Consider the following 27,404-nt stretch of genomic DNA (forward strand, 5'->3'; position numbering starts at 1 on the left):
AAAGCTTTTTTCAGATGGAAGGTAATGGATTCAGGTACACATATCTAAAACACCAAAGCATGCAGTTGTTAGTAAAGGGACAGGACTTTATTTTTTTCCCACAGGTTACAGAGGCATTTTCTGTAGAGTTTTCTTGTGTATGTTAGTCTGTTGCAGCATCAGTATGGCCAAAAGAGGCCATTTCGACTGTTTTAATGCTATATGATATCAAAAGTTCGTATGTAGTTCATAGAAACACATTCAAAACTGTGGGAAAATGCATAAAAGAGCCTCCGAAAGTTGTGCCATAATGGCAAAAAATGCATACAATTAGCCTTAACAGAAATGCACAAAAATGTGTGAAAAGAAGCATGTTAAGAAAAACTTCAGGAAAAGCACAGAATTTGGGGAGGTAGATGTAGCCGATGCTCAGGTGTCATTTCTGAAAACACGGTCAACTGTGCTGTTGAAATGAGAAAGGTGCTGTTTAAAACAGCCTTTCCAGCATATACACTTGACTGTGGCCACGAAAGCAAGCAAGGATGTAAGAAAGAAGTCAGGAAGAGGAGGAGTGTTGTTGGGCTGCATGCTGAGAGCAGGCAGCCAGCGGTTAGCTACCTTCGAGAGACAAAAGCGAAGTGTATTCAGAGACTGATGTTCAGAGAGGATGTGTGCTGTTCCCAGAGAGGGAAGGGGGAAGAGATGGAAACCACAGAAAGCCTTGAGTAGTCGGGCAGCATGTCCACTACCCATGAGGAGGAAATAAACCAGCAGGATGTGGTAGGTTGGTACATTCAGCAGACTGGGAAGGAACAGAGACGGTGCCTTCTCACAGCTTGATCAATAGGGTTGGGAGGTGGTGAGAGGAACATGGGTTAGCTTAAAGAACCATTTTGTTTGACGCGTTTCATTTTGGATGAGAGATTTTCTTCTTTGGGGGTGGACATTCAAGTGATGCTCTTTAGAAGAAATTATTTACCCCTACTGTAGTTTTGTGGAAGAAAGGAGTGTTTTTTTTGTTGTTTTTTATTTATTGTTTGCTTGTTTTTTTATACTTTTTTCTTTTATTCCACTGAGAACTTGCCCCTGATCAGTATGGTAACACTAACAATTTGTTCACCTAATTTCTCATGGTATTTATTTTCTAAGGCTGTGTTAAATCAGAGCATATGGGTGTTTCAGCGGTACAGGCTGTAGCTCTGGCTCTGGCTGACAGGCAGCTTGAATCAACTGTTGTGAAGGCAGCAGCTGGGGAAATTCTGCTTACTGCCCCCTTCAGTGGGTTAAACCATTTGGTTTAGTGAGTTGAGAGCTTGGGCAGCGCACCTGTGCAGGCTTACAGAACATGGAAGAACGAAAGGAAGCCATGTGGCCCCTTATGATGGCCAAAAGGTGCCTCATTCTCTTCCTCAGCAAAGCACTGACCTGCCCTTTTGGTCACTGTAGCAAAAGTAGCAGTTGTAACATCATTATCAACAATAACAACATAATAAGCAAGCAATAAAAATAAAATAGATTGGTACACCGTTCATAGAACCAGTATATAACTTCCGTTTTCTACTTGTCGTTGCCATCATCTGGTTTATTTGCTGTATGTTGTTTGGGAGATGATGGTTCTGCAATGAACCAAGCTGAAGCATTCGCTCATTGCTCTGACAGCTGTGTGAGTCTGTGGTGCTGGGCCACAGCAACAGCTTAGGTCTTGTTCAACTGTTGCATCGTTCTGGGTTCTTAATAAATACAGGTGAACATACGGCTAGTTACACCACCAAATAACAGATTTTGCTACTAAAATCCATAAAACTAACTACAGTTAACCCACAGGTAGCCTTGGATGGCAAGCTGAATGTTTTGTAGGTGGTAGTGTAGAACATGATAATCAGTCCTGGAAATGATGTTGTCAGCAAGGTAGGTAACAAATGTGCTCTGCAGTGGCTTAGTTCTGGTTGTCTCTTTAAAATTGGCTAGTACCAGGCAGAGCAGCCAAACTCTGCTGGTTTTCAAGTTAGAGAATTCTCAGCTGATGCTCCAATCTGTGAAGGCTACCCGCTCTGCATCTCATAGGTGGATGGATGACTGCCACGGTTCTGACCGTTGCTTCTCTGGTCTTTGGTTTTGCAAAAGGTTAGCTGTATTTGCCCAAAGAGCATTCTGCTCTGAGCAAGTCAGTACTGTACTGGTCTGCTCCTTGTAATCCAGACTGGCAACCATGCTAAGCATCTTCGCAGTCCTTCAGAAAGATAGCATTCATGTTTCAGGAAGGTGATGCATTGTGAAAGCTGTCGTGTTAGGTTGTACTGATGGAGGAGCCAACTGGAATTACTGAGACAGAGCTCTCTTCACTCACTGTAACCTGTGATTTCTGAACTGTAAAGCATTCTTCTTAAAAACAGTGAAAAATGCATATTTAGGTATTTTGAGGCAAAACATACTACAAATACTATAAAGGCTGCACATCGATTATTGCACAGACAGGGATCTTGTCAGCTCCAGCATGACTTTTTGTCAAGGAAGATAGCCCCATGAAAGGAAGATAGAGCAGGCAGCCGATTGGCATTCATCTAATGTGCATGCTATGTAGGTCACCCACTTAGGTTTCAGACTGACCTGTCTTTTCTTCCTGAGTGGTCGAAAACCAACTTCTTGGTTTAGCTGAACAAAACAGTCTGATTCTAACCTTGATGTTGAAATGTTGCTATTTGCACATTTCTCAGTAGTATTCATTGTTTGGGAATCACTGCTGTGCAAGTGTGGTTTCTGTGCAGGCAATAGCTGGCCTATGGCAAGTCCCGGGATGGGGCGCAGCAAAGGGTTGCGCAGGTGTGAGCAGGCACTCGTGCTGTACAGGATCTATCCAGTGCTAGCACAGGACCGGTTGCTGAGGCAGGCTCAGTTTCAACATCACACACCAGCAGCCTTGTCTTCCAGGCTGTTCTTTCTTCCATTCCAACCTGAACTATGTTGGTGTGCATCCAGTAGCGTGCTTTGGTGTGCTGGAGTAGCCCTTGGTAATGTTGAAGGTGAAGATGGTTACTGATGCTGACTGATTCTCATTTCATCGTGTCTTGTTTGGCCACAGGTCCCAGATAGATGAGAAATAGCTGAGGAGATGGGACTGGGGGACACGATGGGGCACTATCACTTGTCTGTGACTGTCCATCCTAACGTTTCCTATGCAGTTTTAATGAGCTACTGCGCTAAGGAATTACGGTAACTCCGGATCTGGCTCTCCCTTGGGACACGGGAGCTAGCTGCATGAGCAGTTAGTGTATTGATAGGTCAGTTTTTTGGCTGAGTCACTGGGTTTACAGAGCTTCAGTGCAATGCCATCTCACATGCTTGCCTTTTTCACTTGCTAGATGTGACCTAGAATTTGGTATAACTTCCTTACTAATAATACATCTGTAATGCATAGTTTAACCTGCTGAGTCTATTGGACACTACTCCAGCTGTAGCAGATGAAAAAGTAACTTCAGTGGTTTGGTAGTTTTTCTCCTCTTACTGAAAAAATAAATTGCAGAAAACTTTTAAATGTACGTGGATTGCAAGTTGTCGTTTCTCAGGCAGGTGCTATGCTGGCTTAGCCTGAGAGGCCCTCAAACACAGAGCTGCTAAATGGAAATAAAACTCTGCAGTGTTTTGCTTTTCATTATGCTTGAAGCTTCCTTCATTGTTCCAAGTAGTTAACAAAATCTTGTTTAGCATTTACAGGGTCACAGCCCACCTACATAAGCAGCCCCTGAGTCAATCTGCATTTGTTTCTTTTTACCTCTTCATCATCTATGGTAACTGCATGAAGAGAAGATGAGAACCTGACAGTAAAATGAGCTCCAAGGAGACCAGAATTATGACCCAGGCTACATGAATTATGAGCTGGTAATTTAACTTAGGTATTTTAGCTTTTAGATACTCTACTTTTCTAATGCAAAATAACTTTTCAAAGAGTTGAAGAGGAGACAGTTTAAGGAACACTATTGTTCAATCACATTTCTAATCCAATGCTTCATGCAGCCCTTGGCACCTAGAGGGTGAGCTAGTGATTAACTACATCTGATCGTGTCAGTCATACAACAGCTTTGGTAGTTACATTATTGTCCCCTCAAGTTATTTAAAAAAAAAAAAGAAAAGAAAAGAAAAAAGCTTTACAACTTCGAGATTGTGAAACTGGCTAAGAAATGGAACTTTGAACATCATCAGTGACAGAGCTTTTTATATGAATTGCATGTGTTGTTTCTTTTTTTTTTTTTTTTTGAGATGCTGTGTGTGAGTGATGTGGAATGAGTTTTGCTCCAGATGTCCAGCAGCAAAAAAACTTGATTGGTAAATCTAACTTCCAGTGAGTGTCTTGTTTTGGAGAAATCAAAGGCAGCTGGATGTAATGCTGCTTCACATACTGGCATCTACACAGCTGCTGTGCTCTTCTACACTTGCTTGGTGCAGCATCTCTTCTCAGTGTTTTTTTATAACTTTTTTGTAACATTCCATTTTGCATTTTAAGCTCTAGCACCCCAGTGGTAGGGAAGGCCTTTATATATAGATGTGTATATATGTTTATATACGTACACACTGATCTGTATCTAAAGTTAGATTATAGATCTCTCTAAATAGGCATACATCTTTCATGTAATATTTGAAATTTTATTATAGAGTTCATTAAAATAGATTAATTTATTGTATATTTATATAGTTAACCAAAGATGAAATTGTGGTCCTTAAGTGACTGAAAAGGTAAGGGCTTTAAAAACAAAACAACCCCCCCATAATTGCCAAATTACGAGCAGTTCACCATAAAATGGTGACTGTTGGCTGCCCACCATGGACAGGGCAGAACAGCATCAGTGAAGGAAGGCCAAGACTTCCCCAGGGACTTTTGCTGTCCAGGTTAGCATGCCTTACTTCTGCTTTCACCCTAAAACATGGTCAGTTGTCTTGGATATTAGAGAATATTTAAGTGGTGAATTTTTTTTTAATATTACAGAATTTTTTACATGCATAACACTGTTTGGAAGGGCAAAGAGAGCTGCTTAAAATAAGCATGCTGTAGCTTCAAGCTGGGTTTATCGGTTAAGCAGTTTCCAGCTTGAGTTTTTAGATTTGTTGTGCAAAGTCTTTGAGCACATTCATCAATGAAGTAGAAGACTTCAGACAAGCTATTACTCTGCTGAAGCTGGACAGTCAAACCTAACTGGAGGGTACCAGTTTGGTGCTGTAAATGTGAGGCCTCTACTGCCAACCAGAGCCCAGTAAAATCATTAGAAAGACACTTAGTGAACTTAATCTCTCAATACCAGACAAAGTGTGGCATGCCATTGTTTCTTGAGATAGCGAATGTGTTGTATAATCAGAAATGAAGTTACTGAATTGGTACAAAACAATTTTTCCTAAGGTTGAAACCTCTAATCTCCTTTATCTAAATACAAGACAAGATGCCACTGACTTTCAGGGAATGAGGGTCAGCAATTGCTGTCAGTGTCTGACTGTAGGGGAATATTTGTCTTGGCTTTGCCCCCTGCTAACTTAATCTTGCTGAGCGTGACAGCCTTTTGGGAGATGAGCACAATGCACCTAAGTATTTTCTAGGCTGAGGCTATGGGTAGTCATTTCTCACCTTTCATTTACTACTTTGTCTCTCTTTTTTGTTTGCTTGGATTTAGAAAATGTAGCTTCACGATGACCTGTTCAGTGCTTCATCTCCTTAAGGCTGTTAAGCTGTAAATTTGGTTAAAACTTCAAATAATCCTGGGGTCAGATCCCTATGGCTGTGGTGAGATGGCCTCACAGTTCCACTACTTTCCCTGGTATGGGTTTTGTTGCAGTCCCTACTAAGGTTCTGTTAGGCTCCTTTCTCTTGGTGTTTTTGTATATGGTATTTTTTGTTTTGGTAGAAAACCAGTGGTATGGTCCTACAGATAGACTTGTATCCATGCCTATTCCAACACATGCTTAGATCATGTACATATTTTACGTCACTAGGTAATGGATAATGTCATGTTGCAGTGTTGCTGTCCATTTCTATTGACAAGATAGCCTTTTTGGTAAAATTGAGTAACATTAAAACACTCATCTGCCTTTTTTCTTCTTTTCCTCTGTGTCTAGTCATCGCAGTTACCTTTTAATTTTCTGCATTTGTAGGTGCCTTGCTATTTGAGCACCTTTCCCTGCCTGTTTTCATTTAGCTTTTTAAATAATTTTTACAAATTACTCTTATTGTTTATCATTCAGTCCGTGTGCTGCATGGTTGTTTACCAGCAGTGCCTGAGGTGTCTGGGCCAGAGCTCGTGGGTTCCATGGACGTAGTCTGAACATACTGATAATTTCATGTGAGAGTGCAAAACCCCTTTTGGAACTCACGCTTGCTTTCGGTGCTTCAACAGATAAGAGTGGGACCTGACTTGAGACATGGGCTTCAAAATAGGAATTTGCATTTGCCTGTGACGTGAAGGCATTTGGATTTAGTGTCTGGGTCCAGTACAGAACAGAGAAAAGATGCAAGCTATCAAACCCTTCCCTTTTCAAAGGGAGTTGGCTTTGATGTCCTCACTCATCTGTCCTTGAACTTCACAATGTCATTGCATGAGACAGACAATTGTAGCAACAGCAGTGCGCAGACAGAATTTTAATGAATGGGGTCTTTTTGTTTTGTTGAGAACTTTTTGATAAGCTCAAATGCATCAAGACTGTGCATGCCCAACAGTACAAAGAAGTAAGGGACAAAGACCCTTGCTTGCTTTGTCAGAGAGGTTTTAAGATACGTTGCCATTTGATGCAATTCTTTCCATTGTAGAGGTAGAAAAGCTGTAGATTCATTTCTAACGTGGATGCCGTCCCTTTGAATGTGAGGAAAAAACTTGAACTGAATTCTTCTTATGGACCTCCTCTTACTAAAATTTGTACAGTTTATAAAGAAATTAGAGTTTTGGATTAAAATGGATACACTTTTCTACTTCTGGTCTCTGTGTTGCAAAGAATAACGGTCCTTTCACTGGCAGCAATGGCTCCCCACTTTGCTTTAGAGAAGTTGTACATGCGCATAGCTTCTGATGACGGTGATTTGAAAGCTTTGAGTCCATCATAACTGCAGGTAGTTGGCTCTTAGTATTCCTTGCAAAGACATTGGTATCTCTCAACTATTAATTCTGCCAGCTCCTTGAACCTACATTGCCTAAAAGCCAGTGTTGAACAGTACTTCACAGAAGGGTGATTCATGTTGCTTTTGGACAGTTACTCAGGATGAGGTATTTTTGGTGATTTTCTGCTTTAAGCTTTATTGAAGGACAGATACAGCATGCTTCCTGTGGGCCTGGAGACGTAACCCCACTGGCAAGTGTATTTTTTGAGTCCTTCACACTTATGCCTTGGTTTATTTCCTTCTGAAACAGGTAGGCAGTACCAAAAACCTGGATTTTTTCCTTCTCTTTTGATGAGATCCTTCAGTCTGCCAGGCCCTCCTTATTGAAGGGCATGTTAAAAATCCAAGGTTTATGTTAGTTGGTTAGAGTTAATGTATATATTTAAAAAAAAAAAATGAAATTAACTTCTTCAGAACTTGGACTAAGGAAACGTGGGGTAAGGAGGTTATCTTCTGGGTGAAGACCTGCAGAGTTCTCAAGTTATTTTTTTTTTTTAATCATCTTAAATAACTGTTGTGTGTTTCCTCGGTAAGCCTTCACTTGCAGTAGCAGGGATTTTTTAGCAATAACTTAGCGCAGAAGGTTTGTTACTGCACAAGTGAGAGAGAATCCATTTAAGTATGTCAGCATGCATTCATACCTATAATGTAATAAGGAAAAGAAGAGAAAAGCTGGTCATGCTGGGCAGCACCTTTTGAGGGTAATGTACCAGAGGCTGGAAGGGCTACACTGCTAGGGACCAATGAGGGAAACATTTCTGTTGCTGAGGATAATTTAACACAACAAACTGGTGGTGCCTGGTTTTAAAATCATCCTTACATTACAATTTTGAAATTTGCCTGGGGAAGACTGCTGGTACAATTTGCAGTGGTCACACAGCTTTTCTCCCTTCACCTTCTCCTCTTTCTCCTGGAAGTTTCCTGCTTGCAAAGTCAGGTTTCATCCTGTCAGCAGCGACAGCTGCTGCGCGCTCGGCTGACACTGCATGTCTTTGAAAAGTTCTGCTTCAGAAAGCTCCTCCATCCCCAGTCATGTGTGGGGAATTGGGGTAGCGTACATGGTGTTTATTTTTGTCTTCATTGAAATGCAGCCAGGAGTAGGTGTGAATCCACTGAAATGTCGTGGAAATGGAAGCATCTTTCTGTGAGGTTTAACGTGCCTTTCTGACAGAGAATTGCAGGTGTCCATGTCGCTTTGATGAGCGTTTTAAAGATCCAATTCATTATTGCTGATGATGTGAATTTCGTTTATACAACAACACCCCTTTCAACACACGGCATGATACAAGGTGTCCTGGTTAAGTGTACTACGACAGAGATGTCTTTACTGTGTTGTTGAGTGTTCCTCGGGGCTGATGGGTAGTGAACAGCAGGTGCTGGCAACTCTACCAGTGGGTCTGATGTCCTGTTCTGTTTGTGTTGCTCCTAAGTGTTGTGTCTACCAAAAAAAACACCCCAAAACACAAACACCCCACTGTGTGCTTAGTATTCCACCTTCACGTGTCAGTTTGACAGCAAATGCTGCCCATTTCTTCAATTATGAAGCACTGAAGGCAGTATGCTCTGTTAGTAAATTGATTGAAGGAATAAAGTTAGTCCAGAGCTTGTGTCGTTTCTGCAATACAGTAAAATATTGTTTCCCTAGTAGCATATTGCTGTTACTTTTAGGGATGGTGTCCTACAGTGTGTGACAAATAGGTTCATTTGTCAGAGCGGAGTGGTTGCTGGTTGTCCCCTCCCCCCCGCCCCGTGTGCGACTCGTTCTGGATCACTCTGCGGGCCTGTGGGACTTGCATCCCGCAGTGTGAGTTGGCTGGTGTGCCAGTGTATGTCTGGGGTAGGGACCTGTGCTTGAAGAGAGCCCCAGCGGGCTCTCAGTGTGAGATTTGCTGGTTTTGAGCAGCACTGAAGTCCCCTAATGGCGGTAGGGTGCTCTGGGGGGTGTCGGGGGCCATCCTCACGCTTGGGTGCTTGCTCAGCTACCACATGCTGTTGTGTCACCTCCAAAGATGCTCTTTGTGCTCTCATGGTAGGCCCCCATCCCATGTTGATTTTGGTAGGTACTACAGTTAATTTCCAAGTGACACTGATGACTTTAAAATAAGAAACTACTGGTTACTTGTCCAGATTTGGCAGGCATTGAAAAGCCAGGGGTAAATGCTCACACAGACGCATTGGCTCTCAGCATTGGTGAACTTCCCTCAAATACAGTGTAGAAGGAAGGAAGGGCTGCGGAGACAGCAGTCAAGTGTTCGTGGCCCTGATTTCTCTGCTTATTCAAACTGAGTTAAGAAAACTCCTTGACCTAAATGAAGTACTGAGGTGTCCTGGTCAGGTTGATTAGACCTGTGTTTCATCAGACTGTGGTAATTAAAATGCAGAAGCTGTTTAAAATATTATTTGGCATGTGTAAAGCAACTGTCATGAGAGAATATTAAACATACAGACTCTTCGTTAACAGATAAAACTCTTCAACAGCTTTATAGAGGACATGTACTGGTTCATTTTAGAGGTCGGCATAACCCCACTTAACTTTTCTATCAGTGGTTAATTTGGCCTAGAGTATATTTATCTTCTGTGAATTTTTATACGTGTGTAAGCCTACCCTCAGAGATCAGCACTGGTCTTCTGAGGCTGCAGGTTTTACTCATGATAAACAGGAATGTCTCTATTGAACATAATGTGAATTGCAAGGGCATGTTCCAGTGTGAAGAGCACATTAGGAAAATGCCTGTCAGAAATAATCACAGTGGATCCTGCTGTCAGGCTGGAATATAGACTGGGTAATTTTCTGGTGTCTCCTTCATCAGCATTTCCTATAGTTGGGCTATCAGGAATATCAGAACTGAACTCCAGGTGGTGAGAGAAGTGTAACAATGCGTAGGGAAAAAAGGGAAATGAAAGATTATTCCTCTTATATTCTTGCCTTTGCAGAGTGGGTGGTGCCATAGACTTGACTCTGCCAGGACAGTGCAGAAAGTAGAGCATGGTCAGGGACCATGTTTGTGGAGATGTGGAGACCGCTGGATATGTAGCAAGACTTGCCCATTTTTGAGTGATAGCCAAGGTGTCCTAAAGGCTTCAAACAGCTGTTGGTCCCTTTTGAAGTTTATACCTTAAATGTGGCATACAGTCTAACTCTTTGTAGAAAACAAAGGAATAAGGAGATAAATAGGCCGTATAGTGGTCTGAAGTGCCCCTTTTGCCAAGCTGTTTGAGAGCCTTTTCAGCAGCATATAGAATAAATTAATAGGAGAATTTGCAAAGCTGTTGCCTTCTGCTTCCCAGTTCCCTAGTTTCCAAGGCTCACTCCAGTTGTTCCATGCAACAAGGCAGAGAGAGATGAAATTCAGAGTTGGCAAGACAAAAAGAAAAAAAAAGGATGGTTAAGAGCTATAGTATTTTCATGGGGCTGAGTATGGTAGTGGCCATATTATTTTCTAAGAGTAGATGATATATCTTTGTAATGCACCCTTTTCTCACCTATATGCCATTGATAAGATTTCATTGCCTCTCAAATTTCTACTCCGCAGTATTTCAAAACTAATGTTTTTGGAGTTTTAATTCACCTTTCCTCAAAAGACTTCTTAATTTCTCCAAATACGGAATTTTCCCTTTCTTGCGAGCCCTTTGCATTGTGCAGACAGAAGATCCAGAACACAGACTCTTTATTCTTGCATAATGGCACATTTAAGGATTAAGGTATTGCATATTGCTTGTTATGTGCCCTTTGGTCTGTTCTCTATACCTAAAGGTCCACAGCAGCAGCAATGCTCTCTACCTGGAGCTGACCAGGATGTTGCACTTATTGGCTATCACAATCCATGGTACTGATCTCCAGGCTTTATTAAGCAGCAGAGTACACCAGGGGGTGAAAACACTGACCTTAAAATGGCTGAAGAGTGTTTGAAAGAGCACAGCTAGTTGAATCAGAAAAAAATGGACATCTCTGGGTGACTTGCAGTGCAGTTTTGAAATGGAACATGGTAATATGGATCAAATAATCCCCAAATGTGCTCACTCAGGCCCGGGCTTGCTTAACCCTGCACGTCCAACTCTTCGACAACTGTCTTCCACTGGGATAGAGGTGGAACTTGGGCAGGCAGCAGTCTTGAGCAGTGACCCCAGGTTGGCAGCAGTCCCCAGGAGGACTTGAGAACAATTCCAAGTGCATCACCTCAGCAAAATGCAAAACTCCACCATCGGGACTATTCCCTTCCCTGGTAAGGCATCTCAGGGCCACCTACTCGTTGGTGAAAACAAACTTTGTAAAAAGGAAAATCTGTGCTTAAGAAGTGAGCTACTACAGAAACAAGGTGTTAGCGAAGTATTCAGATTGCACTGTGGTAAGTGCACTGTAAAACAGGAGACACAGTAACAGGAAGAGAGCCAGTCCAGGAAAAGAAATGCTTTATAAAGGTGTTTTGTACTTTGTTTTTTGTAGCTGTAATTTGTAGCGAGCTCCCTGTGAGGGAGAAATGATTGTGACTAAAGCCTTCATTCACCTTAAAAGACAGAAAGAAGAAGAGGCCTGTGAGTGTAGTAAACAAAACCAGTTCTCATTAGACCAGTCAGTGAACCTTCAAAAAAAAATCATAGTTCATGAATGAATGACGTCTTGCATGATGGCTCGAAGCCTGGACACTGCGTGGGTGAGGTAGGCTGCACTCTGTAGACATGACTTACTTAGCTGTTTATATTTTAGAGAAATTTGACCTCTAAATCTAATTTCAGTATTACTTCCTTTCTGTGGATGCAGCTACAGATGCTGTGCGATGCCTTACATACACGTTTATTTCTATGCTGGTACTTGCTTTAGGCCTCTATTTAAATTTCTACAAACTCAAGATCTTGGTGCACTTATAACATGCTTTCCTGTGAGGATGTGTGATATTATAATACATATGGAGTATAATAATAGTATAAATGATAATACAGATGACTTAGCAGTACCAGGTACAGTGCAGCTCTTCTCAGTTCATCTTTAAGTGCCCATATGCTGATATGATAAGAATGATTAATCATGATAGTGCTAACACACCAACAAGGACTAAATATAGTTCTGGCTGACGTTCTGTATTAAACTCATTTGCTAAGCAATGGTGAGAACAGCTGCAGAAAATCACAAAGCATTCTTGTATCTTAATGTAGCCTACTTTTTTTCCCCTCCAACTTTGATAAAACTAAACATAACGAATGAAGTTCATGGTGTAATGTGACCGGGTAAGCTTGGCATCCTTGGTTGTGGCCCTCCCGCAGCTATACTCGTAGGCTGCCTGTTAAGTCAGTGCATGGCAAATAAGACTAAATGAGGCATTTCTCTTCTTGGGTCCCCGTATGTTGTCGGAAGCTGGGCTGGCATTCAGAAAGTGGTTGGGTGATGCTGGGAGGAGGTAATGCTGTTCCAGCTGTTGTGCCTGGCATTGCTCCCAGGTCAGCCTGGGAACACTGGTGCAGAGCTTGTATGGGGAATTAGTTTTGTTAAGCAGCGTTGTCGTCATCGTGTTCAGGTCTGGTCCTACCCCTCTATCAGCAGTTAGAGAAATGCTGTGTTAATAGCTATGTAACTTCCTGTGAATCTGTGCTGTGAAAGAGGTGATGACAGCCCAAAAAGCAAGACAGACTCCTCCTGTGCTTATTCAGAGGTTTGTGCTTTGCCTGGATGATCGCAAACAAAAACCTCTGTTCTGTTTTCACTTTGTGTCTCATGAAGTTCCTCTCAGCATCACAGGTCTCTAACAGCTCCAGGAGGAAACCACAAGCAACTAGAGCCATTGAGACAGTGGAGTTTACAGTTGATGGATAATGGAGGGGAGGGCAGGCAGCATGCCTCCCCACAAGTCCTTTCTTTTGTAAATTTCTGGGAGGAAAGATATGCTTAATATAAAATCTACAACAGTCTGCCTCTCTGAGACCATGGTGTTTGTTAGCTAGATACAGGGGGCTTGAGTTTCCAAGAAGTCATCATTTGCATAGGGTAAGTACAAGAGCAAGCACTGGACTTCTCCCCAAACACGCATCCCAGAAGTTTTTTAAGCATGCCAATTGCATGTGAATTCTTTACACTTCACATATGAGGATAAGCAGCATGATTCAGCACTGGAGCACCTGAAATAGGTTACATTCGGTGCTGACATCATGGCATTCCCAAATGTGTATCGACTTTATATACCTGGTCTGCCAAGCCTGTTGCATGTGAGAAATTTTTCTGTTTTTCTTGGGTAGTGGGCAGAACATAACGCCGTTCCCTGAATGTTCTTTTGCTGAAAGAGTGGCTTTGACTGTGAATTCCTGAGATGTGCTACCTGCAGATCCGATGTTGCCGTGAGATAGACAGCCTGACTTGGTGAGAGGGAACTGTGATGAGTCACAGCTTTTGGGTAGGATCGAGTCTACTAAATCTTCAGTCCCAGTAATGTGCTGAAATGTTTCACTCACTATTTCAGAGAATTCATTCAATTTTGAGTCAGTGCATGCATTAGTTTTCAGAAGCTTTGGCCTCTCATTCAGAATCATGTGTTGATACACAAAGGAAAAGAAATGCTGAAAAATCACTGAAAGTTGTGGCTTTCCCAGGATTGTTGGTGATGGCTAGGTAGGCCAAAAAAAAAAAAAAAAAAAAGCAGAAGACACTTCGACTGTTAGCCCCAGTTAAAAACAAAACAAAACAAAACGACAAAAAAAAAACAGTAAATAAATGTAAGTGATAGTAAATGCAATCCTTCTGAAAGTGGTAAGAGCTTTAGTTAGATAATGGATTCTGGAAAATTGATGGAATATGTAGGTTACAAAAAAAATCTACTCTTGTCAAGTATTTCCTCTGAGAATCAGGATCAGTTATCAGATTTGCTTCTGTTTGTTTTTAAGGCCACAGCTTAAATATTAGTAGTTGTAGGTTTTAAGTAACACAAAGCGTTCCTCTTTGCCATGTTGTAGAGAAAAGCATAATGAGGGCAGAGGATCAGTGGAGACAGAATGATGTATAAAAGGTGCTGATAGAGGTAGAAAGAGTTAAGAGGGGAAAAGGTGACTTTCATCAGCACACTTACAAGTGCTTTACAGTTACCATTGTGCTTAAAAAAAACTTGTGTTGCTTTTCCTATTTCCCACCACCATTCACACATTGCTGCCTGGCTTATAACTTCATGCCCCTCAAAGAACATAGTGTTATTTTTCATGCAAACTTCTGATTTTTCACCAAATCCCAGAAACATGCCTTAGAAAAATAAAAAGCTTTAAAAAGAAAGTAAAAGACAAGGATGTTAGAGAAAATAATAGGTATTACAGAGAAATGAATTAGTTTGTTCACTGCTCATCTCTGCTCTGCAAAATGCTCAGCTTCAAAACTGGTATAGAAAAGAAAGAACATGGCTCTGCAAACAAAATTGGATTTTGTTGCTTTGTTTTTGGGGGCAGCTCTGAGAAGGATGGGTTTCAGCAAAACCCAATCTTCTTTAACCTTTCTGTTGGCTAGGGATTTGACCCGTTCTTTTTACATTTGCATTTTTTAAATGGAAATTGTATCAAAAATAATTAATTTTTAGTGCCTTCCATAGGTGGATAAAAACAGGGCTCCCAGGTCCCTACTCCTGACATTGTCACTGGGTGGGCATGTCATTTGTGTTGGTGGTGTCTTGGTTTTCTTACCCATAAAATATGTGTAAAGGAACATTGGAGGAGTGACATAAACCTGGTTTTGAAAAACAGCTAGGTCATCCTTTTGTTTAGCACATGGTATTTTGTGGGCAAGAGGGATGGCGGGAAGGCTTTTAGCCGTCTTTTGTTATGGGCTTTCCTCCATGCACAGTGTCAGTGGTCCTGGCTTTTAATAATTTTGCTGTATAAGTCATAAACATATCCTGGGAAATACATGATCTGTGCAGATTATTGCAAAGGGCTTGCTTACTGTGAGATAAAGTATGCTCTGGTCTGTAGTATGCAGGAAGCTGGAGACCATGTAAAGCAAACTTCTCTTCTGAATTCAGGTGTATTTCATGCACAGCAAATTGTTTTTGCAGCAACTTGGTGACATTGCATTTTGCTGTAGCTCATGCTACCTCTTTGAAATGGGGAAGGGGAATCAATCAGCAGTCTCTCAGCTGGATAATTCCTCGCATGTGATGCCAGGTCAGTTGGATATAAGTTGATTTGTGTTTATATGCAGCTTCTGTTGGAGCTTGAAATGATATCAGAAAATATTTAGGGACTGCCTTATTTGATTCCCTGGGCATCTGCTCTTGTCTAGGAAACAGGGCTTAAATGTAGTTATTGTACAGGGAGCCAGTGTCTTTCATTGCACTTTTTCAAAGTAAGCATTGTAAAGTAAACAGCAGTGCTCTCTGCTTACGCTTGTATTCTGGACACATCACCTTTGGGAGACTCAAGAAAACACGAGATGGTGGTATTTCCCAACCTGTTGAAAATAGGAACAGAGAAAGAGGCAGCTGTGCTGTTTTCCAGGTTGTTGTTGACAGGGTGTTACTGGTGCTTCCTTGGTATGCTGCAGAGTAGAAATACCCCAAAATGAGGGAAAAGACAAGGTGAGGGAAAGAAGAGGGAAAATGACAAGAATATGACAAATGTGAATAATTTAGGATTGGGGCATGTTTTTGGTGCTGTTGAGAACATCAGCTATCAGTCAAGACAGTGAGTTCATCTGCATACTGGTCTTTGTAATTAGCTGTAATTAAAGCAGCTGTCAGCAATGCTCTTACCTGGAACTTGAAACTTCACTTCTTCATGTCTTTACATCCACTATAAATTAGAAACAGTCATTTCTGGAAATTCTCATTACTTTGTTTCTTAATTCACATCACAGTTTTTCTTCCACTAGTCTTCTCTTCAGAGCACTGGGAAGCATTTCTGCCTTGAGCACACGCTAAACCACTGAGATTTTCCTGGAACAAAAAGGCCATCTGGGTTTAATGTCTCCCCTAAGAGCTCTCTCTTCTTCAGATGACCATATTATGGGCACATGTAAGGGGTGTGATTATTATTGCTAAAGAAGACTGATCTGGTGGCATGCCTGTTGGAGGTTTACAAAATGAGTAGTGTTTATATTCTCCAAGCGTTTAGTCTAAATCGGATGGGTACTATGCAAATGCAAACAATGATTTGCAAAGAGTACGATTACTCACCAGTTGTGAGGTGCTGGAGAAAATAAGAGTGTTTACCTTGTTATTTTGTTGGGAGGCTGAAGAAAGCCTGCCAATGTGGACTTGAGAAGGTGTTCCAGCTGAGGGGAAGTTCAAGTAAGGGAGGCACAGCTGAAGAAGTCAAAAATACTAGAAGAGCAAGCCTACAGATTCCAGTATCTTTTGAAAAATACATAATAAGGTGCAAAGCTTGAGAGTTTGTCTTTCACTTAAATTTAGGGAGTCAAAAGTAGGATAAGGTTGTGTTCCTGCACTTCTTAAACTCTTCTGTAAAAGTAACTTGGGTAAAATACACGTCTACCCTGATCTTGGCAACTTATCCCTTTCTGGTACACATCTTGAATCTTCCAGTCCAAACTCTAAGTAACATGAACATTTGTTATTTAAGTTACTGTGGAGTCTTTGTCCCTTGTTTTCTAGTATTACTCACTACAGAGTTCCTGGGATGCAGAAAACTTGCTCAGGGATGCTCAGCTGGTTCTTGCTCCAATAGATAGTAACTTATGAAGGGTAGTGTTTTGGGTGAGAAATCCTCCATACATGTGGTGTACCCAGGTAAATTAAACTCTTCCCTACACTGCCTGTAGCCCCTGTGGCTTACTGGAGCTAAGATCTTTGCTGTTCACCCCTTTGCCCAACTCTGAGGGGAGCTGGAGCACAAGAAAAAATACAGGCCTCCATGTCATTTCAGATTTCGTTTGGGTTCAGAACCTGTGAAATTGTGGTTTCATATGAGGTATTTGACCTGGCATGTTTCTGTAGATATTAAAAGCTACCTGACAATAGGAGAGGCAGATGTTTTACCTGCTTGTCTGAAATACCTAGGCTGTCTCTGCTTTAATACACTTGGAGCTCTTCTCTACAATTGTGGTGCCCATGCTTTACATGGTTCCATGTGCATTTCCCTGGCAGAACAGATTCCAGATAGCGGTTTACACATAACAGGGAGCCTTTCACTGCAGTCAGAAAGATGTACAAGCTGGTGCTTCTGTGTGTTGGTTGGGATGAAGAGGGAGAATTTGCAGAACAACCAGTTTGGCTTTTTGTTTTCCCAACTCATGAGTCTAGAAAATTGCCCACTATGTTTCTTGAGGTCCTTTTTTTCTTATTAAAGCACTAAGTGAAGTTCTTCCTTGGCTAAAAGAAGTATGCTATGAGGGGAACCCTATGTTAAACCTTCAGCTTACTTTGCAGTGATATGAAGAACAGTTTTGGTATTCTTGTTGAAACTTTGGCGTGCTGCCCTCCACTTGCAGCACTTATGAAACTTTGTTACTGTATTAGTTGGTCTCCATGAATCATTTTCTCTCTTCATCTTTTTATTTTTTTAATGAATAGCTTATGAAAAATTGCATTTGAAACCTTCTATGTGGAATGAATGATGTACTCTTCTTGTCTAGATTGTGTCTGATGTAAAGCACTAATCTCTGAGCCCCTCAAATCATTGGATTCTTTCCTGCTTAGCAAGTAGGACCAAATGTTTCTTTACTCTCTCTCCATATTCTCTTGTGTGTCTCCAAAGATATGATGTGATGGAAACTCTGAGAATTCCCAATTTCCTTTCAACAAGTGAGAGTGGAAAATGTAAGTAGAATTATAGCTCTGCAATTGCAACTAAAGAAGCAGTGATGGACACTGAAAACACAGTGTATCTTTTGCTGGTTTTTTTATTGTTATTTAGTACAAAAAGATAACCAGTGCCGCAAAATATTTTTGCAGTGAACAGGGTGGTATTTTTTCAGTGTTGTTGTTTTAGCTTCACCTGAGTAGTGTTGTGCCACTTGGCTTGGGAAGGTAGACTTTATATGGCACATATGATTCCTCCTGGGTGTTTCACACTTGGGAAAGGAACCAAAGGTAGGAATTGTTTCATACACATTTATGACAATGCTAAATCCCGGCCCTCAGAAGTCCATGCACATTGTAATAAACTGTGGGTCCCTCTGGGGGGTGTCTCCTGAAATGGTAGAGGCTCCAAAATGCTGCTGGAATAGGTGCAGCAGAGATGCAAAGTGTCTTCTGCAACAAATCCAGAACACTGGAGTGCTGTGCCTGTTTTTATCTGCTTCTCTTGGTCTCTTGTGAAAGACGCACAAATAAGTTTAAGTATCCATCAATAACCATGTATGATATCATCTGTGCAGTAGGCCTCAAATAGGAGGACCCTAATTCAAGCCCTAAGCCATAACATCTTATTTGCTGTAGCCATTAGCTATTAAAGACCTGGACAGCCTGGTTTTTCATCTAAGGCTCAAATCTCTGTTAAATTCCTGGCCTCTATTTACTTTCTGCAACACTAAGTCAGTTTGTTGGTCTGCATATAAACCTTTGTGTTTCAATGCATCCTTCTTTGTCTTACTCAGATACAAGAACCTAACAGGAGCGTGACTTGTTTTTACTCACTCCTTACCTGTCCGGTCTAAGTTCAGAAAACTGTAGAAAAAAAAAGTGAGTGTCAGGAAGATGGAGCCAGGCTCTTCTCGGTGACACCCAATTATAGGACAAGGGGCAATGGGTGTAAGCTGGAACATAGGAGGTTCCACTTAAATATGAGACAAAACTTTTTTATGGTGAGGGTGACAGAACACTGGGGCAGGCGTGGAGTCTCCTTCTCTGGAGACATTCAAAACCCGCCTGGACGCATTCCTGTATGTAAGGATCTAGGTGTTCCTGCTCTGGCAGGGGGATTGGCCTAGATGATATTTCAAGATCCCTTCCAATCCCTAACATTCTATGATTGTGTGATTCTGTGATACTTGCAGTTCGCAGTGATGCTGCAATAAATCCTCCTTGCACTCCTGAGATGAGTAGTTTTATTAGCATCTTTGTTACAGGAATAATTAATTGACAAATGTTAGAGCTTAGGAGGGGAGAAAGCTTTTCAGAAGGGAAAGACTCTGGGTTTGAGTTGTTTGAGAAATAAGCTGCTCTGTAGCTGCAGAATTTATAGCGTAATCTGCTCATGGCCACAGAGTTGTACTCCCAAACTAAGCCTCTTATGCTTTTTTAGAGAAATAGTATTTTTAGTTGTATAGCTGCTGCATTAATGTGTAAACACAGACCAAGGGGGGATTGAGCATTCTAACTTCGCAGACAAGTGAAACAACTGTCCTTGCTTTGAGCAGGGAGGTTGGCTGTGACATGTTGCAGGGTCCCCCCAGTGTGAGCACCTCTGTCATTCTGCTCTGGAAAACTGGGGGTGTAGATTGTGCAGGTTGGCTCCCTGGCCAGTCACACTGTTCCTTTCAAGTTATGTTCACAAACACTGACGTTTCAGTTCAGCAAGCTGTTCCATAGCCCTAAATGGCTTTTTCTATCTCCATCATGAAAATTTGATACAGAAAATACGAACCTGGGTACAGTCTAATACAGTTTCATATCAAACTAGTAAAACCATGGCTAAATAGTATTTTGTTTTCATAATTTTTTTCTCTTAAATCCATGAGACAGCTAATTTTCCTCCAAATGAAACTGCCATGGAACTTGTAGTTTTGTGTACCATAGTGCCACAAAATGAGAGTGCTCTGAAGTGGGATTTATGCCTGTATCAAGGTGCCCTGGCCTTCCATGACGTGTTAGAGTTTGCCTAGAATATTCTTTATTTCTGCATGCCCCCTTCGTTGGTGCAATGGGTACTTGGCATAACAGTGCAACTGGATCTCAATCTTAACATGCTGCTTACTGTTTGGAGTGTTACAAATTCATTCTGAGCTATTACAGCTTAGTATGTGTATCTTCATAAAATATGTTAAATTTATTGGTACTGCTTAACGTAGACAGTACTTAAGTATTACTCGCTGTCTATTCTCTAGAATGTACATCATTTTTCACAGTGATACAGGGCCAAGGCCATCACTTGTAGGCAAATCTACCTGAATTTGAATTAGGTTGGGAGGTTGTGCTCTGACTTGGGAGTGTATTACAGATAGTTTTGATGTGATTCGTTACATGTCTTCCTGCTGTTTTACCACTGGCATTTATCTAAGGAACAGCTTTTAATTGTTTTTTTCAGACTGAAACGGAGGAAAATAGATTTCTGAGAGGGAAGAATTTTTTACTTCACTGTGATGAGGTGGCTACCTTAAATTCTATTTCCTTTAGTTTTTCCAGAAAGAAAAGGCAGATCAAAAACAAATGCCCAACAAACAAACAAACAAACAAACAAAAAAACACTTGCTTTTACTGTTGTAAAAGGCTTTTTACCTCCTGATAGGCAAACGTTGTTTACCTCCTGAGGTAAAGGTTGTTTGCCTTCTGTTAGGCAAATAGTAAGCATTTCACTGGACTCAGCTCTTTGTGATTAGATTTTCATCATTTTTGGTGATAATAGGCATGGTGTTGCATACTGGTCACCTGGAGGTTCATCCTGTGATAGTTCAGAGCTGCTTCCGGTATCAGTCTAATCTAATGCCTCTAGAAAGTAGCTAGATTTTTTTCTCTTTGAATGTGCATCAGAGAATGAAGACATTCAGCTACAAAGGAAAAGATGGTATAAGAGACTGTAAGGTCATCATAAACATTGACTAATTCATCTGCTGCAAGATGTTCCAGGAGCACATTGCATTTTCAATAGCATGTGTTGATAAAAGTAAATGTTTGGGCAGTCAGCCTGGCTTTGAAAGCCTGTTTTAAAAAAAAAAAAAAAAAAAAAAGTCCCTGGGAGCTGTAGGTACCTGACATCGACACATTGGACTGTTACAGCTTGGGTATTTACAACAGGTTTTGGTGTTAAAAATAGACCTGGGTGTACACAGGAAAGCTGGTCACCAGGCCGGACTGGGAGCTCATCTCTTCTGCCTGTGGGCTAAGATCACTAAGCAAATCTGTTTGTCAGTTCCATCTTTGCAGTTTGCATGCTCTTTTCTTTTTCTTTTTCCATAAATATTTCCTCCAGAATGCTGTTCTTAAATTCTTTCTTTACCTGGCTACATTCTCTTCCAGGAGTTCAGTTTTAGAACTGCTTCTGTGATTCTTGTGAATTTTTAATTGCTAGCATTGCTTATCTCAGTAGAAAGTGAGCTGCTTCTGCTGGGATTTAACCTTAATAATTACCTTATTCACACCAGTGCTTTCCCTAGTTACTCCAAGAATAATTAACATGCGAGCATAGGCACAACAGAATAAACACTTTCTCAGTAGATGCACACTCCTTGTCTACTAAGAACCCTCTTGGAAATTTCAGTTCTTCCTTATTCTCTGTAAGGTCCTGAAACCTCTTGCCAAGCAGATGGTCTAATTCAAACTGATATTGAAAATATCAACTCTGTTTTTGCTCACATCTATTTTAAGCACAGCAACAAATTAAGTTCAGAAAAAAAAATGCTGATGAGCCCAAAGGATTGGTCATTAAAAAAAAAAAAAAAAAAAGGATATTTGGGCATATGTATCCCAATCTTAATTGGCTGCCAAATTAGGAAAAATTCAGGCAAACTGCAGCCCTTGTTGATCTGGCTTGTTAAGAAGACAGAGCACATGTGTGCAGCTGGGTGGCACTGGGGGTCACAAATTACTGGTACCCCCCATGTGCTTGTCACGCTACGCGATGTGGGTCAGGTCTTTGTTATTTCCTATGTTCAAGGTACAGGGATGCTAAAATAGCAAGGTGTACTGACACTGTTCTGTAACTTCGTCATTCTCTTTGTGGTGTGTACAGAGGTGGGTAGCCCAGTTTCACTTCAGATAAATGTACAGTGCCAGGAGTGAGCTCCCAGGGGCATTCCTCAGAGCCTCAGGGACTGATGAGCTGCTGTGCGGAGAGGGAATGTTTTCAAATGAAGGAGGAGAGGGGTTCTGCTGCTGGAAATGCATGAAATGAGTCAAACACATTTTCAAAACAGGAAACGTTAATAATTCATGAATGTTCATCTTCGAGCATTAGTGTTTTTCAAGAAGGTTTTTATGTGACAGCTGAATTGATAAATTACCCCCTCTCGCTGAAGTAGAACAGGATATGTATATATATTTTAAATAACTGGAAATGTTTCTGCAATTTCATTAATATTTTTCATGTTCTCTTTCTGTTCCTGAATGAAATATCAATAGCAGGCAGCAATAAATAACTCTGGCCTTTTGGAGCCTGAGTATAAAACTACATGCCTGTGAAGATAGGGAGCACATTTGCTGTATCCGTTATGCACATGTGAGGTGTTTGCACAGGAGCACCAAATCAGCAGAAATGCAGGATGAGGCTCTGGGATACGTCCCATGGTTCTGTTTGTCCTCCAGTTTGCAGCCATACCCTGTCAGGTTTTAACCTCCCGATGTTTATATACAAGCAGTTCTGTCTGTGATCTCTTCAGCTGCAGCTTGATTTCTTTTTAAATTGTATCTTGATGTTTTCTTTTATTTTTGAGGATATTTTCACAGTCTGGATCTGAAGGATTTGTTTCCAATTGATTTACTGTAGGACACGTGAATGCCTTTCAGGGTACAGCGTTTAGCAATGTGGAAGGTGCTCAGAACAGTGCTGGGGCTGGGGTGGGGACTTGCTTTGTTTGAGCACCAGCAACACTGGCTTAAGCACATCAAACAGCTGCAGCACTTTTCAGGAGGCTTGCTTCAGCGCTGGGTTGGTGTATTGGACCAAACAGCTTTGGCTTTGGAGTGAGGCGAGCCCTGCCTGCCCAGGCTGTGACGAAGGCAGAGGTGTAGCAGCAGGGCAGCTGGCTCCTTAGCCCCTCTGAAATACAAAGCTGTACGGAACTGGCCTGAGGCTCCACACTGCTCTTCCAGGCTGCCACCAACAGCTTTCAGTCTGCTCTGACAGGCCAACGCGATATCCATGGGGAGTGAAGGAGAACTTGCATCTGTTGGGCCTCCAGCAAGGAAACGGTGGCTCTCCTTTTGTGGTCCAGAAGTCGACTCTGGCAGCCTTGTGCGCTCTGGGACTGAAGGAGGGCTGGAGAAGATGGGGTGCCCGGCTGCCCGGTTGTTCGCTGAGTGCTGACACCATGGCTTTGTGGGTCGGGAAGGGGTTCAAGGAGCAGCAGGAAGACTCGCTGCAGGAGGATGTGCTGGAGAAGTGCAGTTGCTATTGCTTTTCTAGTTTGCTTTGTCTACTGTCATCGGGCTGTTTCCTCTCTGCTCCCAGTAATTACACTAACAGTACTGATTTAATCCTTTCAGGCTTCAGAGAGCTGTTTGAATAACAATGAGTTAATCTTCCTTACCAACAAGCAGTCCTGCAGGACTGAGGGGAAGGGGAAGCTCACTCCTGAACTCCGGGCATGTCACGAGCCCGCTTTGTTCGGAAGAGTGGCTGTTGATGGGAGAGCGACTGGAGAGGGCTGAAGAAGAGGATGGCAAAGTGTCAGGGCAGGTGGAGGCCAAGCCATGGGCGTAGTTCACAGTCCCAGGCAGCAGTTAACCTGGGAGCTGTGCCACGGGGCAGCCAAGAGGATTTTCAGCTCTTGGTCTATTATATCTGTAGTGGTGCTTTGTGAAGCAGCTGATAAAGAAGAGCTGATAAAGGACTTGCCAGAGCCATGTTGTCCTCTTAGATGAAGTCCTGACACAGCAGCAGTGAGACTTGAAAAAGGCAATGAGAGAACAAGTATACATGCAAGCGTGTGCATTCCTAGTGAGGAGAAGCTGGGAAATGAGCTTCTTCAGTGAGGGGAAGGCAGAAGGCTCAGAAGGTAAAGATGCTCCTACTGCTTCAGTGTATCCCACTTGGGTCTTGCCTGGAACTATCTTTGCTGCTGAGACCTGTATGTTTTTAGTGGTACTGGCATACAGAGACTTTGATCCCAGTGAAAATTTGAGATCACGTTGTTGTTGTTTCATCAACTCTTCCCTGGGATGCTACTGCAATCTCTGGCTACCAAGCTAGATGCCGTCCTGGGTTATTTCAGGATGTTTTCCTGCATCAGCACTGCTCAGTTCTCCCCAGTCTGGATGGTTTTGCTCAATGTAATACTAGATAGTCAGATGTAGGGTAAAGAAATCTTAAATGCTTATGCTTGTGCCTACCACTCAGATCACTAGCAAAGTCTCAGCATCAGGCCATGTCTTCATTCACTTGATGCTGGCATATCTGATGCATCTAGTGATAGCCTGCCAGCTAGTGCTTGATGAGGTACAATCAAGGGTAGTTGAGTGTGAACGTATTTTCTGCTTTAAGAAACCAGAAGCTACACATGTGATAACTTTGAGGGCAGTGAAGGAAATTTTGTATAAATTCCGTGTATGAAGGCATGCCCTATGGAAAACACAAACTCAAATCTCTCTTGCTCTGGTTATACAGTCTTGGAAACCTCTGTGCTACAGAAAGGTATTCTCACTCCTGGTCTTGTGATTCATTTGTTGTATCTCACGTACAGAGGAATGTGAGTATTGATCTAGGCCATTAAAGCATATCATACTTCTCATATTTTATCAGCAGTAGCTGCATGCAAGGACAACATAATAAATAGTAAAATGTATTCCTGTTCATAAATTTCAGCGGTTGATTGCTCTGCCCAGGGTGACTAATAAGAGTTATGGTCTTAGCGGTGGAAAGTTGAGGAGCCGTGTAGGAGAAGTAATGTGTATGCAGTAAATTTTGTGAGGAATGATATTTCCTTCCTGTCCCTTCTTCGCTTCCTATTAGTACGTCCAGTCTTGAATACGGGTCTGCTGACATATCGGTCGCAGATGATTATAGCAACATAATGAGTCCAGCCAATAGGATCTCCTGGTGTATATGTCTGCAGGGTGAGAGTGTAATTACCTACTGGCTTTCCAGAATCACTGAGAATATGACTAATGTTAAAAGCTTTTTTTTTTTCTCCTTGTTTTAATCCAAACCCTCTATAGAATGTGAAGCTCCAGTAATGACTCACTGGGCAATGAGGCAGCAATCTCAGACACTGTAACATGATGCAGAAAAGGTCATACACTTGCTTTCATAACAGGATTATTCATTCATTCATTAAAAATTAGTCACATGGGAGCACATGATGTATTCAAGTTTGCAAGTATCAGTGAATATTGTAGTTTCTTGAGTCATGGTCAGTTTTTGGGAGTTGAAGTTGCTCCAAGTGTTTTTTTTTTGTTGTTGTTGTTGTTTTGTTTTGTTTTTTTACAGCTACAGTTATTAGTTGCTAAAACAGAAAGGTAAATATCCCAGGGGCCATAAGGAGGTACACACAGTTTCAGAACTGTGGCTGTGCCTTAGCAGAGCGATGGCTGCATTTTGCATTTTTAGCTATTGCAATGAGCTTATATTTGAAAGAAACATATGAAGTTCTGTGTTATTTATCTCTTTTGATCGAAAAGTTGCTGGGTCTTATTTGTACTGTGAGAAGGATTTTTGCGTGTTTTTTTTTCTTTTTGAAGTGGAGTCACATGGAAAAATCAATATCCTCCAGTGTCTTGTGACAGTTACCTCTTTCAGCCTGATAACATCTGGGTTTTATTTCCCATGCTAGAAAGTAGGTACAGAAGGTTTCACAGAATCACAGAATCATTTAGGTTGGAAGAGACCTCCAAGATCACCTAGTCCAACCTCTGACCCAACATTAACAAGTCTTCCACTAAACCATATCACTAAGCTCTACATCTAAACATCTTTTAAAGACCTCCAGGGATGGTGACTTTGCTAGAGCTGAGTGTGGTACTATGGAATTAAGAAAGTAAAACCAACTGTAACAGGGTATACAGCACCATGTAGTCTAGTACAGGGCTTCCTTGGCCAGCGTCAGATGCCCATGAAAGAATCCAAGAACAGGGAGAGCACATAGTGGCAGACTGACTCAGCATTGTGTTGAGGCTGATACTTTCGAGGTTAATAGCTTTCAGCAGATTTCTGCTTAAGTGAATTTGTCTAATCACATTAGAACTTGAGTTGACTTCAGCCATCCACAGCAACTCGAGGCAGGACGTTTTGCAGTCTGAGGAAAAGGCATATGAAGAATTATCTCCTTTTGCTTATTCTGAGCTTGGTGTTTGGTAACTTAAGTAGAAGTACATGGCATCAAATTGAGGGGAAAAAGTGTTTTCCTGTTCACTGTCACTGTGCCACTCATCTTGTGGATCCCTGGCACATTCCCACTCAGTTCTTTGTAAGCCAAGAAAAAAAAAAATAAAATCTGTCTATGCAGTTATTTCATAGGAGCAATCTGTGGGCTTTGGAGCTTTGTTCCTGCCCTTTCCTCTACCTTGTCTAGTTGCAAGATGCTAAGATGAGGACCAGACCTACACATAGCATTCCTAAAGTGGTAGGGCCTTGAACTTATATGGTATATAATTAGGCACTCTGTTTTCTCTAATTCTACTTAATAACTGCTATCTTAGAACTTGTTTTTTTTACCTCCCCTTAGTAATAACTGTCTCCCATTCCCACATTGTATAGAACTCTGTTGACCTGATTTTGTTGAGAACATGGGAATATACAAGTGACAAGATAAACTTTGAGGTAAAGGCTTCAGTTACTGTTAAAAATCCGCTGATGCAATCAAGTCCTATATGAGGCTGTAACATTGACAAGGATTAGAATGACTTTAAAGCTCATTCCCAGTTCAATGTTGTAATGAATTTCTGTTATTCAAGAGCTGGGTAGTAATTCAGGTTGGTTTCATAGCCCAAATGTATACAGAGCTGTACTGTACTTGCACGTCAGCAGGCATCCAAGTTTTCTTTATTTTTTTGTAATTGCAGGTATTTATGAGCCGCCATTTCTTATACTATTGTGGTGAACCTACCCTGGATGTGAAAATTGCCTTTTGTCAGGTGTGTGTTCCTTACAGGTAAAACAAGGTACAGTATATACTTGTACTTTATTTTTGCAGTCATACACTCATATTAAAAAAATAAATAAATAAAAATGAATTTTGGGAGCATATTGCAAGTAACTGGCTGTAAGAATTAGAGTAAATATAAAAGCTAGAAGAATGCATCACAGAAATTACATTTCTATTTAATTTGATTGCCATAGTTTGCTGTTAATGATTTTTGTTTTTTTGCCTTGACCAAATATCTGTTAACGTGAGTTGTTTTTTTTAATTATTTGATTTTTAAGGAAAAACAATAGCAATTTGCAAACAGAAAATAATCTTGGCTGTACTACCCATACATTTAATGATGAATCAAACAAAATCCTTTATGTAAAATAACGATACCCGTGTAGATGCTTTCACAGAATTAATTCACAGAATGTGAGT

The 27,404-nt window shown here is 41.4% G+C and overlaps 1 protein-coding gene across 8 annotated transcripts in view; it reads left to right on the plus strand.

Annotated features, from left to right (window-relative positions):
- MAPK10 (mitogen-activated protein kinase 10) overlaps positions 1 to 27,404 on the plus strand; it is a 121,344-nt gene that overhangs the window by 32,507 nt on the left and 61,433 nt on the right. For 6 of the 8 annotated variants that reach the window (XM_035548476.2, XM_035548461.2, XM_035548468.2 and 3 more), the window contains one exon: positions 26,902 to 26,973. Coding sequence is in view for 5 of the 8 variants with exons in the window: in XM_035548461.2 (XP_035404354.1) it covers positions 26,908 to 26,973 (66 nt within the window). In the remaining 3 variants the exon portion in view is untranslated. Of the gene's footprint in view, positions 1 to 26,901; positions 27,001 to 27,404 lie in introns of all 8 variants that reach the window. The other 2 variants (XM_035548491.2, XM_035548496.2) reach the window with 2 other exon arrangements.

This window comes from Cygnus atratus, chromosome 4 (assembly GCF_013377495.2).
Source record: "Cygnus atratus isolate AKBS03 ecotype Queensland, Australia chromosome 4, CAtr_DNAZoo_HiC_assembly, whole genome shotgun sequence".
Lineage (NCBI taxonomy): Eukaryota > Metazoa > Chordata > Aves > Anseriformes > Anatidae > Cygnus > Cygnus atratus.